The sequence below is a fragment of the Rattus norvegicus genome, chromosome 2 (genome assembly GCF_036323735.1).
Source record: "Rattus norvegicus strain BN/NHsdMcwi chromosome 2, GRCr8, whole genome shotgun sequence".
NCBI lineage: Eukaryota > Metazoa > Chordata > Mammalia > Rodentia > Muridae > Rattus > Rattus norvegicus.
The window spans coordinates 80,778,574-80,796,726 of record NC_086020.1 but is presented as its reverse complement, the minus strand read 5'-3'; the positions used below and the strand labels follow the sequence as shown (position 1 = coordinate 80,796,726).

The window sequence follows — 18,153 nt, the reverse complement described above, 5'->3', positions numbered from 1 at the left end:
TGTGGTACATCTACACAATGGAATATTACTCAGCTATCAAAAACAACGACTTTATGAAATTCGTAGGCAAATGGTTGGAACTGGAAAACATCATCCTGAGTGAGCTAACCCAATCACAGAAAGACATACATGGTATGCACTCATTGATAAGTGGCTATTAGCCCAAATGCTTGAATTACCCTAGATGCCTAGAACAAATGAAACTCAAGACGGATGATCAAAATGTGAATGCTTCACTCCTTCTTTAAAAGGGGAACAAGAATACCCTTGGCAGGGAAGAGAGAGGCAAAGATTAAAACAGAGACTGAAGGAACACCCATTCAGAGCCTGCCCCACATGTGGCCCATACATATACAGCCACCCAATTAGACAAGATGGATGAAGCAAAGAAGTGCAGACCGACAGGAGCCGGATGTAGATCGCTCCTGAGAGACACAGCCAGAATACAGCAAATACAGAGGCGAACGCCAGCAGCAAACCACTGAACTGAGAATAGGACCCCCGTTGAAGGAATCAGAGAAAGAACTGGAAGATCTTGAAGGGGCTCGAGTCCCCATATGTACAACAATGCCAAGCAACCAGAGCTTCCAGGGACTAAGCCACTACCTAAAGACTATACATGGACTGACCCTGGACTCTGACCTCATAGGTAGCAATGAATATCCTAGTAAGAGCACCAGTGGAAGGAGAAGCCCTGGGTCCTGCTAAGACTGAACCCCCAGTGAACTAGACTGGTGGGGGGAGGGCGGCAATGGGGGGAGGGTTGGGAAGGGGGCGGGGGATGTTTGCCCGGAAACCGGGAAAGGGAATAACTCTCGAAATGTATATAAGAAATTCTCAAGTTAATAAAAAAAAAAACCTGCAGGAAAGATGGTTTACACTTGTAATCCCAATAATAAGAAAATGAAGACCACTCGATCCCTGGGACTCACTAACCAGCCTATCCCATTTGTTGAGTGATAGCCAGTGAGAGACATTGTCAAGAAATAGGTGAACTGCCCCCAAAGGAATACAGCTTAAGTTGTTCTCTGGCTTTCATAAGCCTGTGTGCATACATGAACACACACATGCACACCAGCTTACACAGCTGAAATACACTGTGTTGGGCCAGAGGGTACACAGTAGAACTTCCCCAAAGCACCCACTCAAGGACAGAAACAGAAAAGAAACTAAACCAAATATTTTCCTGGAAACAATGGAGCCTCTGAAAGCCATACTTAAGGATGCATGGTCCTTCACGTTCCTCCTAGTTAGGACCTCTTTCACCCGACTAAGATACACTGTAGGAGGGGTGCTCAATGCTACCCTCTAATGTACCATCCTCTCTTTTTATTTGACCTTAACACTCTAATAGCTTTCTTATTTCAACAGCAATCTCAAAGCCGGTTTTGAGTTACCAGGGATAAATAAGGGAGCCATAGTTTTTGTTCAAGTTTGATATTCATCTTTTCTTTACTCCATTAAAATAATTGAAAAATTCCACTTGAAGCCCAGTATTCTTAACTGTCACCTATGGCAGTGAGAGCAGGCTGGCTTGGTTCCTTGGGGGCCTCAGCACAAGCTGGTTCGGACTGTCACCAGTCATGAGGCCACAGAGCACATCAGAAAAGGGCATCTGTCTCCCAGAGTCAGCCAAGGAGACATCATTGTTCAAGTTAAATCCCCAAGTGTCTGCCATGAGTGTTGATATACACTTAGAAAATTACTTTCACCATGTTTCTAGTTTGTGGTTTTTCTCAGAGTCACTGTTTGCTGTTTCCTTGTTATGGTGGTGGTGGTGGTGGCGGCGGCATCCTGGCTTGGTTGTCTGGCTTGGATTTCATTGCTTTTGTTTGACTTGTATAAATGTTTGCTTTGTTTGTTTGAGTAGGAGAGTTGTTTTTGTTTTTAGTGTTTGTTGTTGGTTTGTGTTGAATGTGCTTGTGTGTGTGTGTGTGTGCTTGTGTGTGTGTGTCTGTGTGTGTGTGTGTGTGAGAGAGAGAGAGAGAGAGAGAGAGAGAGAGATCATGCCTGTCTTTAGATTATTTTATTTTAAAACCAGTAAGAGAAAATGTTATTTATGAGTCTTCGAATTTTCAGTCTATCTGTGCATCTATTCCTACACATGCACTGGTGGATACTACTGCGTAAACTCATATCTCTATAATCTTGACTGCTTATCTGTATATACCATTTTATATTTGATGGATATAATGAAATATTTCAGTTCTGTATCTATAGATATAGAAGAAGATAAACAAGAAAATCATCAGAAAGGAGGTACAATAATCTTCAAAATGGGTACTATACAGGAATGTTTACAAGATCTGACCCCCTTAAGGAAATACCTCAAATCCTTTGTCCAACAACAGGATTCATGGTACATATGAGGCTCCAAATGACAGACCTCATCTGTGCAAGTTTTATGTGCCAAGCCACTCTTAGGCAAACAGCACAAATGTAGTTTTTATCACCTAGTCACCTACTCTTTCTGTTCCCTTTCTCTCCAAGGTCCTGAGAGCGTTAATAGAACCACTGAACTCACCCTGTGAGTGACTTCTGGCAGATTTCCAGCTGGTCCAGTAAGTGTGGCAACAGCTGCCCCATGGTCTCATCGCCAACACAACACTGAACCACATTTGGTATCTCATGTGCCCGCGTCATGATCTTCACCCAAGACTTATCTATATTGGAAAAGCGCTTGGCTTCCTGTAGAAATAACACATTGGACAACTCTAGGATCTGTCTCAATGATGAAGCATCTTATGTGACTCCAGCTGAGTCCACCATTCCAACCAGGATAGACATCTAAGCTGTGTATGTCTGAGGTCCACACAGTCTTTCTCATTATATCATCTCCCTTTTTGAATAAGAATTCATAGCTCAACCCTGACATTTCCACTATGGTAAGTAAAACAGAAACTGAATGCAAAACTAAAGATCTATACCTGAACAACTTGGGAAGAAAGACAACTGCCAGTTGTTCTCATAGGTAATCTCTAAGTAGAGCGAACTTACTATTTTCAAGAGTTCTGCAGGGGATTAGATTGCTTGCATGTTTAGAAAGTAAATACAATGGATTTAAAAATAAAAGCACCCATGCAGAAACTCATAGCCAGCCGAATGAGTGCAGAGACAAAGTGTCAATGGAGAACCCAGCCACAGAGGGAACATCTACATCACAGCCCTTCCCCGCAGGCACAGGAAGCATTTCATAAGGACTATGAAGAACTGGGGGTTGAAAGCCTAGGATGAAACTGTGTCTTCTGAGCATGACCGGACCAGAGCATCTACTAACTCATAGCAGTTATTGTCGCCTGCAAAAGACAACATTATAGTATGGGGGGCCATGAAACCGCCACCCTAATAAGGAGCTATGAACAAGTTGATGGCTTCTGAGGGAGGGAGAGTGAGGTTTCTTTAGAGGTGTTGTTTCTGACAGGTCACCACACACCCCTGAATGGCTCCACACCCAGGAGTAACAGACAGCAAAGATAGGACTCAGTGAGTTATTTGGAAAGAGACAAAAATAATGAGACAAAAGTTGTGCGCAGAGTGGGGCAGCAGATCTGGGAGGAGTTAGGGGAAGAGTGCTGATCAATGAGATCAACACACAATGTATGAATTCTCAAAAAATCCTCAAAGAATTCATACAATTATTTTAAAAATAACCACACAAAATTATTTCTAATATAACATTGCAAAAAAACAGACTTTTTTTTTTCAGGAGAAACTGGAAAATGTTACATGGTTTTGGGATTGTTGAAATAATTGTTCTTCCTTTTCTTCCTTAACACTTCCTTTATGCCACTAATAATCTTAGACTCACAAACAACAGAGAAAGAAATGTCACTTTAACGCTCAAATATTGTACATTAATCTTTCCAATGGCATGTGAAAAGGAAAAACCAAAAAATGCACAAACGATCATTTAAATTTTTAGCATATAGTTTTAGCATTTACCATAGATAAATGTTCTGCCTTACAAATGGTTAACAGATCTACCTACTGCAGTTCACTGAAATAACCAAGAAGAAAGTGCAAGACCTTTATGTTAACAGTAGACTTAGTCATGCTTCTGCAATGTAAAAACAAGGTTAAATGTCCTAACCGTACAGGCAAATCAAAGCAGTTAAATAAGAATTTTTTTTTAAATTTAGTTTAAAATGTCTTTTAAAATCTTAAAATACATCCAACATGTGCATAGTAAGGTAATTACAATTTTGTGAGAAAAATACACTCAACATCTCAGAGAGACAGCCTTTTCCTGCAGATTTCCTACCCTCAATTTTACAGCACAGATATAATTGGATATATTCTGTAGTGTGCATTCTTTTTAAATGTCAGTAGTAAAAGAACAAATTATCCTACTATTGTCAAGATAACTATCCCATAAATACACTGTTCCAAACTCCACCTCCAAATTATCTGAAGTCTCACACAATGACACAGAAATTCATGCTCTGGGGTTTTTGATCCTCAGTTTCCTATCAGACATCACAGGCTCACAACATTTACACCCTGTAACCTGTCTTTCCCATAAGTCCCCACTTCCTTTGAAAAATAATAGCAGCAGAAAAGAAAGCTAAGTTGCCAGAATCAAAGGTTCAATGAAGATTAAGGAGTTCTCAGTTCTTAGATGTTCCTCAAACTGAATAACCTGATGAAATCATAAAAAAAAAAAACTTTGAGAACCTTGGGAAGCTGCTTGGCAATGTCTCCTCCCACGAAGACAGCTTCTAGATAAATCCACAAGTTTTGAACGGTCATCCAGTTCTCAATGATGTCTGTTGAGTTGGAAAGGCATTGAACCCAGTTTTGAATCTGGGCTTTGAATGGCATGTTGTACCTAAAATAAGAAACACTTATTTTGATTGTGTTGTTTAAAAAAAGAAGACAGTGTTTAACTTGTATTTTTTAACATTTACAATGCTGCCGTGTTAGCAATAGAAACAGGATCCTGCTGAATGCTTTCAGTTGGGTTTTTACAACTTGTATCCAAAGCATGGGTAGCAACAAGAGACAGATAATCTAAAGAAGAAATCAGGTATGAGACAAGGACACCCAGATTCCAGGAAATTCAATATCCAGGATGATAACATTCTCTCTGCTGAGTTTCTGTGTCTATTTCACAGGCGGTGTGAGCTCTTGTTCACTGGTGGCACTCCTAAGATCATCAGTGGAGACTGAATAACTAATATAAGTTTCAGCTATCATAATATCTGGGCTCTCATTAGCCTGCTTCTCCCATGTCTCTTCTTAATCTTCTACCCTCTGTTGGCCCAGCCATTCCTATGTGTGCATACATATATATTAAACTTTATACTATTGCTGAATCCACGATATAAAAGGCTTATAACAACCAGTCAATAAACACGTAATTGAATAAATGTTTCTCACATGACTCTGTAAGGTTGGGTAGATATCACTGGTTAAAAAACAACAACAGCAGCAGCAGCAGCAGCAGCAGCAGCAAAGACCTCCTGCATCTCTAATACAAATTATTGTACTTGATATTTATGCTTTTCCTATCTCTCGAGGTGTGCTGTCCATCAAATAACCTAACCATCGCTCTCTCCAGTTACATTGTACAGTGTCCAAGTTTCTTAGAAACTTACCAAGTGCTGAACAGTCCAATCTCAACACTACCAAAGGTGTAAAGACTAAATTCTATAGCCTGTATCATTTACTCAGACGTGGCAAATAAATGAAAATAACGGGATTTAATTTAAACAATGTTAAATATATAGTATTTCCTATATTTAAAATATTTATTTATAGATGGTGAACACCTGAAATCCCAGTGTTCAGGAAGCAGAGCAAGGAGCATCATGACTTCAAGGCCATCCTAGACTACATAATAATATCCTATCTCAAAAAATTATTATTAAACATACACATGGGGTGAAGTTTTTGGGGTTTTTTGGGTTTTTTTTTTTTTGCTTTTTTTTAAGAAGCGTTTATTTATGTTATGTACATGAGTACACTGTTGCTGTTTTCAGACGCACCAGAAGAGGGCATCTGATCCCATTACACATGTGGTTGCTGGGAATTGAACTCAGGACCTCTGGAAGAGCAGTCAGTGCTCTTAACCACTGAGCCATCTCTCCAGCCCCTGGGGTGAAGTTTTAAACTTCACACAATACATTCATATCTCACTGATACCCACTCATCATATCATTGAGATTCCGGTGTACAATAAATTACTTGAGGAAGAGTATGGAGAAGTAAGTTCGTTAGGAAGTATGAGTCCATGGCCTTTGTGTCAACATGGGATTGGACTGCAGCTACAACCCAATGGTCAAACACAGGTATCGCTGGTTTCTGCCTGCACCACTTCTCATGCTCTCTTGATCTTCAGTAAAGTTTGCACCCGGCTAAGAGCTTCTAGAACATTAGTGTGAGAGCAAAAGGTTTGTCAAGCCAGATAACTCTACAACTCAGAGTAGCATCGCCAACTAGAATCTGCAACTTGATGCCCTGTCAGCTCTGCAGGGATGTGTGTCAGCAGCGAAGATGGCATGCTCAAAGCAATCCAAGGGGCTACCTGCAGGTGTCATTCTGTCGACTGATGCCTCAGACACATCCAACAAACAGAGAATGATGCCATAAAACTACTGCCACAATAGATCTCAAGAATGAGGGAAATGGTTCTCCTACCTATTGCTCAGGAGAGAGCCCAATAGCATCAAGCTGTCCTCCATGCTGGCAATGACTTCTGAGGTACTGTCTCCTCTCAGGAGGAGTTCTCCACGGGTCTTAAAGCTGCTGAATGTTAACGTTTTGTTGTCCCACTCATTGATCACTTGCTTCAGCTTTTGCTCAATGTCTCTCTCCTTCACTGCACTGATGCAAATGTCCTATGAACAGAATAAGCTCTCAGTCATCCCAGGAAAGTTATGTCTTATTGGTAGTCTAAGTCCACGAGAGCTCCTCTTACTCACTTCATAGACATTTAAAGATTCTGTGTTTGAGAATATCAAACTCAATGTCTGAATAAATACAAATAGAGGGACAGGACGATAAAGGCATGTCTAAATAGAGCCTTAATTTCTAAAATTTTCCATCAATGTCAGTAAAAGAAGTAACAAAAAAGATTCAGTATCATTTTGCATTTTACAATATAATGACAGGCTTAAGATTCACTGTTGAGGTTGGGGATTTGGCTCAGTGGTAGAGCGCTTGCCTAGCAAGCGCAAGAAGGCCCTGGGTTCGGTCCCCAGCTCCAAAAAAAAAAAAAAAAGATTCACTGTCCTGACTTCCCTCTCAGGTCAATAGGTGCACTGTGAGAGGAGAGAATCAGTGGAAATCTGAGCTCTTCCTGCTCTCCAGCCACAGGTTCCATCACAGCGTCTTCTCCTGGACCCCTGGCTGAACCGTCTTTACCCCATTTCTTCTCACAGTGTTCATTTTCTGGGTGACTTCATCTCTGTCCAGGTATTCAGTAGCCTTTATATCTCCAGGCAGAACCCACATATATTTGCCTCCTCGTGTAACTGTGTGGATGTTTCAACAAACCATAAGCTCAACTCATGACCCTGCCCACGTTCAAGCTTGATCTTTGCACCTATCACCCAATCTGATTTCTTACAACATTTATTGTTGGTCTCTGTGATCCGAGCAGAGCACTGAGAAAGAAAGCTAGAGTTCTTTGTTGTCCTACCCTTACTACCATATTTCCCATATTTCCCATCATGCTCCTCCAACAAATTCTCTCCAATTTTACTCCCTAAAAATCTCATAGATCTTTTCTTAACTTTTCAGCCTCATGACCTCTACTCTCTATCAACAAATCATTCTCTCTTCCCTATCACAATCCCTAAGTAGGTTTTCCCATCATTCTCTTCTTATCATCATCTTTCTGCAACCAACTATCAAGTTGATCTCTATAAAATGCAGTGCTATCTCATTCCCAATGAAGACACATCCCCCAGGTGACTCCACATTACCCTGGAAATGAAAACCAATGGCATGCTCAACACACACTCCACTTCTCTGGCCTTAACAGTTCTTTTATCTCCTCATCCATACCAGATTGCCACAGAGCCATTCTCTGGTTCTTCCTACATGCTTCATAAATGATGTACTTTCTGCCTGGAATAGTCTTATTTGCACTTTCGGAACCTCTCTCATCTCCAGAATACAACTACATTCCTTTCACCCAGACAGACTTGAACCCAGATAAGACAAGTCCTTTGTCACAGGCTTGCCTGGGGCATGCAGCATACTTTCCTTTGAGGGCAATTTGGTACAGCTTAGAGCAATACCTTCATTTGTATGAATGATTACATTCATTATATAAATTAAAAAAAAACAAGAATACCTCTCTGTATTTCCAACATAGACCTTTTCACATAGTAACATTCAGTAAATGAGGGGTTGATGGATAGAAGACGAGAAAGTATGGTTCTACTCCCTATCAACGATACCTCAATTTCCTCTTTGTATTTCAAAAGAGGAACCTCCATGATATTTCGTAACTTAAAGGTTTCATTGCCCACATCCAGACTGTGCCCAGTGAGAGTGGTTATCCTCTGCCAGTGCCTCTCTACCATGGCGTTACTAGCCATGTACTCCAGCAGTGGGCAACACTCGCTAAAGTCATCAATGGTCTTCTTCATGTCCAGAAAGGCCTGCCAATCCTTCAGGGCCCGGGGCAGCTTCCGACACCTGTGAGGGAAACCAATGGGGAAGACAGTTGAATTATCCAAAGCCCAGACATTCCCATCTACAATTATCTCCTCAAACATGGTCTCATTTTGAAATTTCATAACTGATGTTTATTAAGATAATTATTTTATGAAAAAATCTTTTTCTAAATCAGAGATTTTTTTTCAATCTTTTTTGACACTTGCCTAAATAGAGGTATTATCTTTAACGGGTGAGAAGCATCTTTTAATTCATTTCAACTTTGTGAACATGAAATTGAGAGCACTCCAAACACAGCACAGCATAGTTGTTGACTCACACACAACCTTCAATTTTCCCTGGGCTCAGCTATTTAAAAATGCTAGAAAAAATGTGGCCCACGGTTTTATTTCAGGAAACCACCTAATATAAAATTCAAATAATTTTAAGTGTAATACAAACAAAATTATCTTTCTTCCAACTACAGAAATGGCCACTATCACACTTGACTAGCTTTGAAGATGGCTCAGAAGGAAAGTGCTTGCAAGCATGAGGTCCTGAGTTCAAATCCCCAACACCCACATAAAAAGCTGCTCACGGTGACCAATAGTCTGCAATCCCAGACCTGGGAAGGCAGAGACAGGAAGATCAGAGACTCATTGGTCAGTCATAGCCAACCAGTGAGCTTCATGTGCAGTGAGAACTCCTGTCTCACAGAAAGATGGGTAATGAGAGAGGAAGACACTGACGTGAACACTGGTTCCCATCTTCCAGACACAGAAAAAGCCGCCTCACCCTCCCACACCGCACCCCACCACAATGCCATGGATGTTAAATCAAGAATTCAAAATCTCTGGGAATGCAAACCATTTTGCTTTCTTACCTATTTTGGAATTCTAAGAGTTCACTGTTGATTTTTTCAATATTCACTTCGGACCAAAGGGTATCTTGATAGCTGTTCACAGTCTCTATGACATTGTTGTACAGGCTGTATATTTTCTGCAGAAGATTTAGCTGCTTCTTTATCTCGAGAAGCTGAGGATACTGTGTAACTGGCAAACCAAAAAGTTCCTCTCCTCCGGTGTAGGTGATATATTTACGATATATGTTATCAAATTGATTCTGACAAAAAGCATAAGTGACCATAACCATCAGAATGACTTACACATGAGCTAACACATTGGCTTATAAATAAGCAAGATTGTGCAAGTGGGGGTGGGGGGTGGGGAGCACATGTAAGTACAGTAGTGAGTATATTTATCTGAAAATATTTCTAATTGTAACAACCAGCAAATTATAGTCTTAAATTTAAGTGCATTCTCAGTCATACAATAGAATTTTTACCCTTTATGTGTGCATTCACTGCTTAGGAAGTCTGTAGAAATGAAAAGGTTTACCTGGAATATAATAAGCCTGTCGCTGGCTTCCTGGGGCTTCAGTCCACTTACCATTGGACCATTCTGACACAGATTAAACACAAAACATGAGACAAAGTGAAGCATCCATACACAAATTTTCATGAGATCAACATACTGAGATATCAAAGTTTCTATGCATGATGTATACATGATAGGATGATGTGTGTGCTATTGTGATTATTGTTTATTCTTGATTTCCTAAGAGAACTGTGAATGTAATCCATTTGGGATGATGTCTCTAGACTAAAAATCAGAGGACATACCACAGTTTCCAGAGGGGAAGAAATCTTAAAAGGTTTTAACCATTTACTGGTTACCTCCTAGATGATACCAGCAAGGAAGGATCAGTGGTCATTCTGGGGAAAGCTTACAGTTTTGCTTTTGAAGTAAACACTATTATAATTAGCTTGCAGATTCTACCACTATAATGGCTACCTGGAAAATGAAACATAACCTACTCAGTCCGGTTCAGTATTCCTGAATTATGACACCTCAAATAAATAATAAGTTGCTTTTATGTTTCCTTGGGCAGGAACTGAATGCATGGACTCCTGCCTTTGTGAGCTTTGACGTTTGAAATGCCACCACCTAATAGATTCAAAACTGACCCCATACTTACAACTTCCTCTCTCTTGCATGCTATAGTTGGTCAGAAATGAATCTCATCACACAGCACATGTACGCCACACTTCTTGCGCTAAAACCCATATACATGAGTAAAACACAGGTACCGGAGGAGCGAGGCTCCATTTGACTTGTCTACCACACCATGCATGTCTGCAGTATGAAGGTCAGCACCCACAGAGGCCCAGAGCTTGAAGAATTAATGTGTGCTACAGAAGGGGGAATCGTGTTTGTATTTAAGTAGTATTATTCTGTGCAAACTTTGAAACCATTCTGGCTCTTATTTTAGTTTGATCTAGGGCCATACTATAGCCTAGGAAGCAAAGCAACAACTTCAGAACTCTTTGATCCTCACTGCATAATAAAATTACATTCTGAATTAACCCTTAAGGGGACGAATTCAAAAAGAGAAATATGTTCATTCATGTAAGATTACTCTTCCTATGAAATTTTATGGGACTTAACATGCAGTTTTTAAACAGGTACACTTTGTGAATCCCGTGCGTTCTCCCCTAAATTCTCAAGGAGAGAAAGGCAGAGGCCTACCAAATCATAGTCCAGGTAAAACTGCTGGCAGTCTTGGAGGAACACCTCCACTGTGCTGATCAGCTCTTTCCGGAAACTGGGCTGCAGAGCCCCTAACTCATTCTGCACATCACTGGCGCGGGCCAGCAGCTTCTCCCAAGCATAGCGCAGAGTGTCCACTTTGTCCATCTCTTCCTTGGCTACCAGAAGCCCATACTTGTTAAGGAGGGCATAGGATTCCTACGGACAAGAAGGAAAAGTGAATTTCTGGCAGTCAGATGTGTAAATCCTGATGCAGTCACAGACTGGAGCCGAGAATGGGGACCGGCATGATAGAGAGACTACCCTACGGGCTCTAATTATTCTCCTCGTGAACTTTAAGAACTTAAGTGAACAAGGGAGCCAGTCAGATCCAGTTCTCTCATCTGTGAAATGAAGAGACTCTGGCTATCTCGCAGAATGTCTGGAAATGTCTAAAAACATCATTGTAAATGCACTTTCAAAACTGTAAAACGTGACACAAAAGATATTTTTACTAGGTTCCAAAATTGTATTTCAACACTATAAAATTATATCAAGTGAAGGAGAAAACATAAAACTTAACTTCTAAAGTTAGGGTAACAAAATAAGACACCATTTTAATTAAATTTTAGTTTACTTTGTTCAGTAGGAGCAGGGCTGTTTCTGACTCTTTTGCCTGCTTCTGTGACCCTTTTCCTCATATATACATATATATATATATATATATATATATATATATATATGTATATATATGTGTGTATATATGTATGTATATATACATATACGAATGTGTGTATGTATATACATATGTGTGTGTGATATCATTTATATATGTTACTTCATTCAGCCTTAATATAAGGGGAGATGCCTAGCATTGTTGCAACTTGATATGTCATGTTTGGTTGATGTCCCCAGGAAGTCTGCACTTCTCTGAAAATAGAAAAGGAGTGGGGTAGGGGCTGGGAGAAGAGGAGGAAGGGGAAGCTGCAGTTGAATGTAATATATGAGAGAAGAATAAATTTAAAAATAATAAAAAAGAATGACAGTCAGGTACAAGAAAGTCTTTTCCAACCAAACTTTGAGTCAAGTCTTTGCTCTTAGAATGCAAAACATTTGAACGAAAAAGATTAATATGACAGGTTATCCAATCTCAAGGGCTCATAAATAAAAAACACTACATGGACTTAGCAGATTATAAGCATATATATATATATATATATGTACATACATACATAAAGAGAATATCATTTTGAGAGGGGAGACATTAGAAGAATTGGAGTTAAAACGTTCCCCCACAAAGGGCAGCCTCAGTGCTGAAATCGCTGCTTTTAGCTTTAATGCCCATTTGTTGTTCCGACACAGACCCGTTAATACTCCTCCTAATGGCATCCAAGGGGTGAAAATGTTTCTGTGACAGACAAGCTGCCCATCTACCTCGATTGGTCCCACTTGGAAGTCAGTGGAGATCTGCTGCTCCCTGATTTCTTTCAGGGCTGCCATTGCAATCCGAATATCATCCAAGTCTTTAATTGGCCGATTCAGTTTCTTCTGGAATTCTTCAACAACTGTGAAAATGTTTTCCATCTCACTCCTGTACTTTCTGTTGCAGTGACGGCCTAGAACCATCATCCAGGCCTTCGTCTCTGCAGTCAGAGAAAACTTCAAATCAGCTGTAAAAGCAAAACACCCACAGGTCAGCTGGGAACCTTGAACCAATGTAAAATGCCACATTGGGTTCTTCACGAGTAGTGAATACTATGAGTTTAGAAATACGTAAAATAGAATTTGAAAATGGTTTCCAAGCAGGGGATACAGTTCAATTAATGAGAGCATTTGATGAGCCCTTAACAGAGCTGAAACTTGTCAAGCTTAAGGTTCAGAGAGAAATCCTATCTCAAGGGAATAAAATGGAGATCAGTATCGTAGGATACCTGATGTCCTCTGATGTCCATGTGTGCACATGGACACACCACAAAGACAATACTACACACACAGGCACACACACACACACAGGCACACACACACACACAGGCACACACACACACACAAACTTGCTTAATCATTAAAACTCATGCATCATATAAATCTTATTTTTTTTACAGTTTGAATAACATTTTGAAGTACACACACAATATATATATACCTATGAATGTATAGGATAAGCTTCAAGTGTTTGGTATTGTTACTTAGAACAGCTAAGTCCTAATTCTAACTACAACAGACCCCTCCCCTTTCTCTAAACTACCCTTTATTTTCAAGTTAACCAGCAAAGTGTTAAGATAGACCAGAATTAATAATTATGCACATGAGAACTAAAAACAAATCTTCAAATTGCTTTTAAACTTTGAAAAGAAATCAATCCTGAAGAAAGCTAGAATTCCCTGGAACTATAATCTAGGTAAAGAGACAGAGTAATGCTGCTGGATTTACATGACTGTCTGAGAGACAATTACCAACCTGTGTATAGAGCAATGGAACCCACACAGATGTATTCAGGCTCTGCATTAATTTCCTGCTCCAGGCTTTGGAAATAAAGAATCCTGGACTCAAACTCAGAAAGCAAAGGGTTTTGTGCAATAAAGGTCATAATGGTATCTTCTTTCTCCTTCTGCCAAATGTGATTGTAGCATTTGAAGCGGTCCATGGATGTGATAACTTCCTGGAATAGAAATTATAGATGTGTGTAGAAAAGGAAGAGTCTGAAATGGCATGCTGATGCAACTGAAGATTGGCTCATTTGATGGTTACCACGGAGCTCTAACTACGATTAGTTAGTTATGTGGAATGAAATAGAAAAGCCATAGAAATGAGCTATACCAATGACATTAGCAATAAGTGGGGGCTAGCATCTTGTCATCACTAGTCTAAAGGGAGAAGAAGAACTGTATAGAAACTAGAAGGAAAGAAAGTTCTTGTTGGCCATTGGGAACAGGAATATCTGTTATAGGTTGACCGTAAGCTAAAAAGAACAAGTAAGGTTGAGCCATCAGGAAATGTAGAAGAAGAATCCTGTGGGTTCTTCTTTCTCTCCTCAAGTCTCCTCCAAGGGTCCTCACTGGTTAGACTCACTACTACATTAAAGATCACTACTGAGATCTGTATATTTCTTTCCTATAGTTAATACCACAAATTAAGAAATACCAACATTAGTTTTTTGTTGCTAGCTCCAGGTCATTAAAACTATTGTGCCTCATCCTTAGATTTCCACAATAGTGAATAATTATGTTCAGAGAAAGCACTGGGCTTTACTTTGTGGCAATTAGTTTTTATAGTCAACTCAATTGGATTTAGGACCCACCCTAAAAGACACATTTTTGGACAGGTCTGTGAGGATGTCTGAGAAGTTTAACTGGGGAGAGAAAACCACCCTGAATGACGGCATAACTATACTATGGATTGGGAGTCCTGGATTGAATTAAAATGGAGGAAGGAGAAAATAAGTTGAGCACCTGCATTCATCTCTCGAAGCCTCCTGACTGCAGATTCACTGTGATGACAAGCAGCCTCATGCTATGGCTACCATGCCTTCTCTGCCATGATAGACTGTGCTCTCAAACTATGAGAGAGGTAAACCCATCCTTTCTTATGGTTCTGTTGTAAGTCACCTTCTCACAGCCTAGAGCAGTAACTAACACAAGTGCTGGCTGTGTTCACTAGAATTACAGAGGCATCTGAAAATATATCTAATTGTTTACTTTCATAGCCTACTTTTTCCCCCTCTCCTATAATACAGCACCTGATAAACTAAGCAGTAGATAAATAATTGTTGAATATGTGAACGCAGTCCCTAGAGGGGAGCTGAACACAGGATCTTCAAAATGCAAGAGCAAAAGATCAAATGTGAATAAATGCAAAGACTTGTTCCCTGGGGAATACATTAAGCACAACCTAATGACTTTTTTTTTCATCTAATAATAGCAACAGCAGCTTTTCTGGTACAGTCAAACAAATGTAGCTTATTCTATTAAAAACAGCCTCAGGGGCTGGGGATTTAGCTCAGTGGTAGAGCGCTTACCTAGGAAGCGCAAGGCCCTGGGTTCGGTCCCCAGCTCCGGAAAAAAAAAACAAAAACAGCCTCAGAAAACATGCTCTTACTAAACAACTACTCATTCAACACTGAGAAGCACCTAAGAATTAACTGGTTTTAATAAATGTGTGCGTACAGGAGACAGCTTCCTGAACAGAACACCAATAGAACAGGCATTAAGATCAACAAGTTAATAAATGGGACCTCATGAAACTGAAGATCTTCTAGAAAGCAAAGAACAAGGTCAACAGGATAAAGCAGCAGCATTCAGATTGGGATCTTCATTAACCTTCCATCCATCAAAGGGTTGATATCCAAAATACATAAAGAACTCAAGAAATTAGACATCAACAAACCAAACAACCCAGTTAAAAATGGGTTATAGAGCTAATTAGAGAATTCTTGACAGAGGGCTCTCCAATGGCTTGGAAGCACTTAAGAAAAGTTCAACATCCTTTGTCATCAGGAAATTGCAAATCAAAATGACTCTGAGGCTTCATCTTAAGCCCATCACAATGACTAAGATCAAAAACTCAACTGACAGCTCATGCTAGAGAGAATGTGGAACAAGGGGAACACTTCTCCATTGCTACTGGGTGTGCAAACTTGTACAACCACTTTGGAAATAAATTTGATGGTCTCTCAGAAAACTGAGAATAAATCTACCTCAAGACCCAGCCATACCACTCCTGAGCATATACCCAAAAGACGTTCTACCGTGCCACAAGGACACTTGCTTAACTATGTTCAGAGCAACTTTATTCTAAATAGCTAGAAATTAGAAACAACCTAGATGTCCCTCAACTGAAGAATGGATAAAGAAAATGGAATATTACTCAGCTATTGACAACAACCTCATAAAATTTTCAGACAAATGAATGGACCTAGAAAATATAATCCTGAGTGAAGTAACCCAGACACAGAAAGACAAACAAGGCATGCACTCACTTATAAGTGGATATTAACCATAAAGTAAAGAATAACCATGCTACAATCCACAAAGAAGCTAAGTAACAAGGAGGGCTCAAGGGAAGATGCTTAAATCTCACAGAGAATGGGAAAATAAAATAGACATTGGAAATTGATGGAGGGAGAGAACTGGGTGGGAGAAAGACTGGGGAAGGGAACAGGAGGGATCAAGTGTGTGAGGAGAGAGAACTAGGAGACAGCATTGGAAAAGGTGGAAGGGGGCATTCCTGGGACGAGCTAGCAACCCAGGACAAGGGAAACTCCCAGGAATCTATGAGTGTGATCCTAACTAAAACACCTAGCAATAGACAATATGGAACCTGAAACAGCTATGTAACCAGGGAAGACTTCCAACAGATAAGGACTCCAACCCAACCACAAAACCTTACTCCCACAATTTTTCCTGCCAAAAGGATAAAGAGGGAGCAGAAATTGAGGGAATGATCAACCAGTGTTAGCCCAATTTGAGACCCATGCCATCAGAGGGAGCCCACTGTTGACACTATTAATGATATGATACTATTCTTTTTTTTTATTAACTTGAGTATTTCTTATATACATTTCGATGATACTATTCTTGCAGACAGGGAACCTAGCACAACTGTCTTCTGAGAGGCTCCACCCAGCAACCAATGGAAACAGATGCAAAAACCCACAGCCAAACATTAAGTGGAGCTTGAGAATCTTGTGGAAGAGGGGGGGGAAGTATTGAAAAAGCCAGAGAAGTAAAGGACAGCATAAGAAAACCTACAGAATCATTAACCTGGAACCATAGAGGCTCACAGAGACTGAACTGCCAAGCAGAGAGCATCATGGGACAGACCTAGGAGCCCCACACCTATGTAACAGATGTGTAACTTGGTCTCCATGTGGGAACCCTAACAGCAGGAGCAGTGGCTGCCTCTGACTCTGTTGCCTGCCTTTGGATCCCTTTCCCCTAACTGAGCTGCCTTGTCTGGCCTCAATAGAAGAAGATGGCACCTAGTCCTACTGCAACTTGATATGCCAAGGCAGGTGATACCCACTGGAGGCCTCCCCATCTCTGAGGAGAAATGGGTGAGGGAGGGGAAGAGTAAGGGGAGAGTTAGGGACTGGGAGGACAGAAGGGAGAAGCTGTGATCATGATGTAAAGTTAATTAATTAATTAATTGATTAATTAATGAAAAATAATTAAATGTATGCAGCATAGCCATTAAAAAACTGATTTCAGTATCTTAAGTCTTTTTACCTATAAGGGCAAATTTGTCTGAATACAAAAGGAAAATTGAAGTGGGGTTGAGGAAGCAGGGTGGAAAAAAAACTAAATCGGCTTTATGGACAGCCAGTATGAGTTTGTGTCGATGGTAGTAATTATTTAATACTCCATTTTATCTGAATTCCATATATATTTTTTCCTCTGATGATTTGTAGATCTGCCTACCCACATATAAGAAAGTGAAAGTATGTCATCTACTGGCCAGGAGGTAATTCCTAGTATGAGAACTCAGAAACTCTGAGTGAGATGACTCAGTGGGGAGAGTGCCCGTGCCTGCTGTGTAAGCCTGGAGTCCTGAATTTGCATGCCCAGCATTGCAGAAAGCCTGGTGCAGAAGCACCTCCATAATCCTAGCCACAGGTGTGTAGTACAAGGAAAATCGAGCCAGCCAGTCAACCCATGCCAAAGTGGGAGCAGAGGGAGGTGAGCCTCTGATTCAGTGAGAAACCCCCTCTCTCAAAAATAAGGTGGGAAGCAATAAAGGAAGTTGCAGCAACCTCTGACCTCTACATGTGCACATACAGTTAAGTGTTCCCATAGAAACAGAGAGAGAGAAAGAGAGAGAGAGAGAGAGAGAGAGAGAGAGAGAGAGAGAGAGAGACTGCATATTATCCTGTTTTACTCTTTGAAAGAGAGCTGGGGAATTGTTCCCTTGGTCTGAATTGTGGGTTTGAACAGAACAGATTTTTTTTTTATTCTTCATGAAA

The 18,153-nt window shown here is 40.3% G+C and overlaps 1 protein-coding gene across 3 annotated transcripts in view; it reads right to left on the bottom strand.

The window, feature by feature from the left end:
• The window catches only part of Dnah5 (dynein, axonemal, heavy chain 5), a 317,737-nt gene that overhangs the window by 189,192 nt on the left and 110,392 nt on the right, over positions 1-18,153 (bottom strand). For all 3 annotated transcript variants that reach the window (XM_039103563.2, XM_063281529.1, NM_001419569.1), the window contains exons 23-31: positions 13,653-13,854; positions 12,630-12,865; positions 11,196-11,414; positions 10,005-10,067; positions 9,491-9,729; positions 8,409-8,649; positions 6,640-6,839; positions 4,675-4,828; positions 2,525-2,688 (exon numbers count right to left, since the gene is read on the bottom strand). In XM_039103563.2, coding sequence (XP_038959491.1) covers positions 2,525-2,688; positions 4,675-4,828; positions 6,640-6,839; positions 8,409-8,649; positions 9,491-9,729; positions 10,005-10,067; positions 11,196-11,414; positions 12,630-12,865; positions 13,653-13,854 — 1,718 coding nt within the window. The remainder of the gene's footprint in view (positions 1-2,524; positions 2,689-4,674; positions 4,829-6,639; positions 6,840-8,408; positions 8,650-9,490; positions 9,730-10,004; positions 10,068-11,195; positions 11,415-12,629; positions 12,866-13,652; positions 13,855-18,153) is intronic.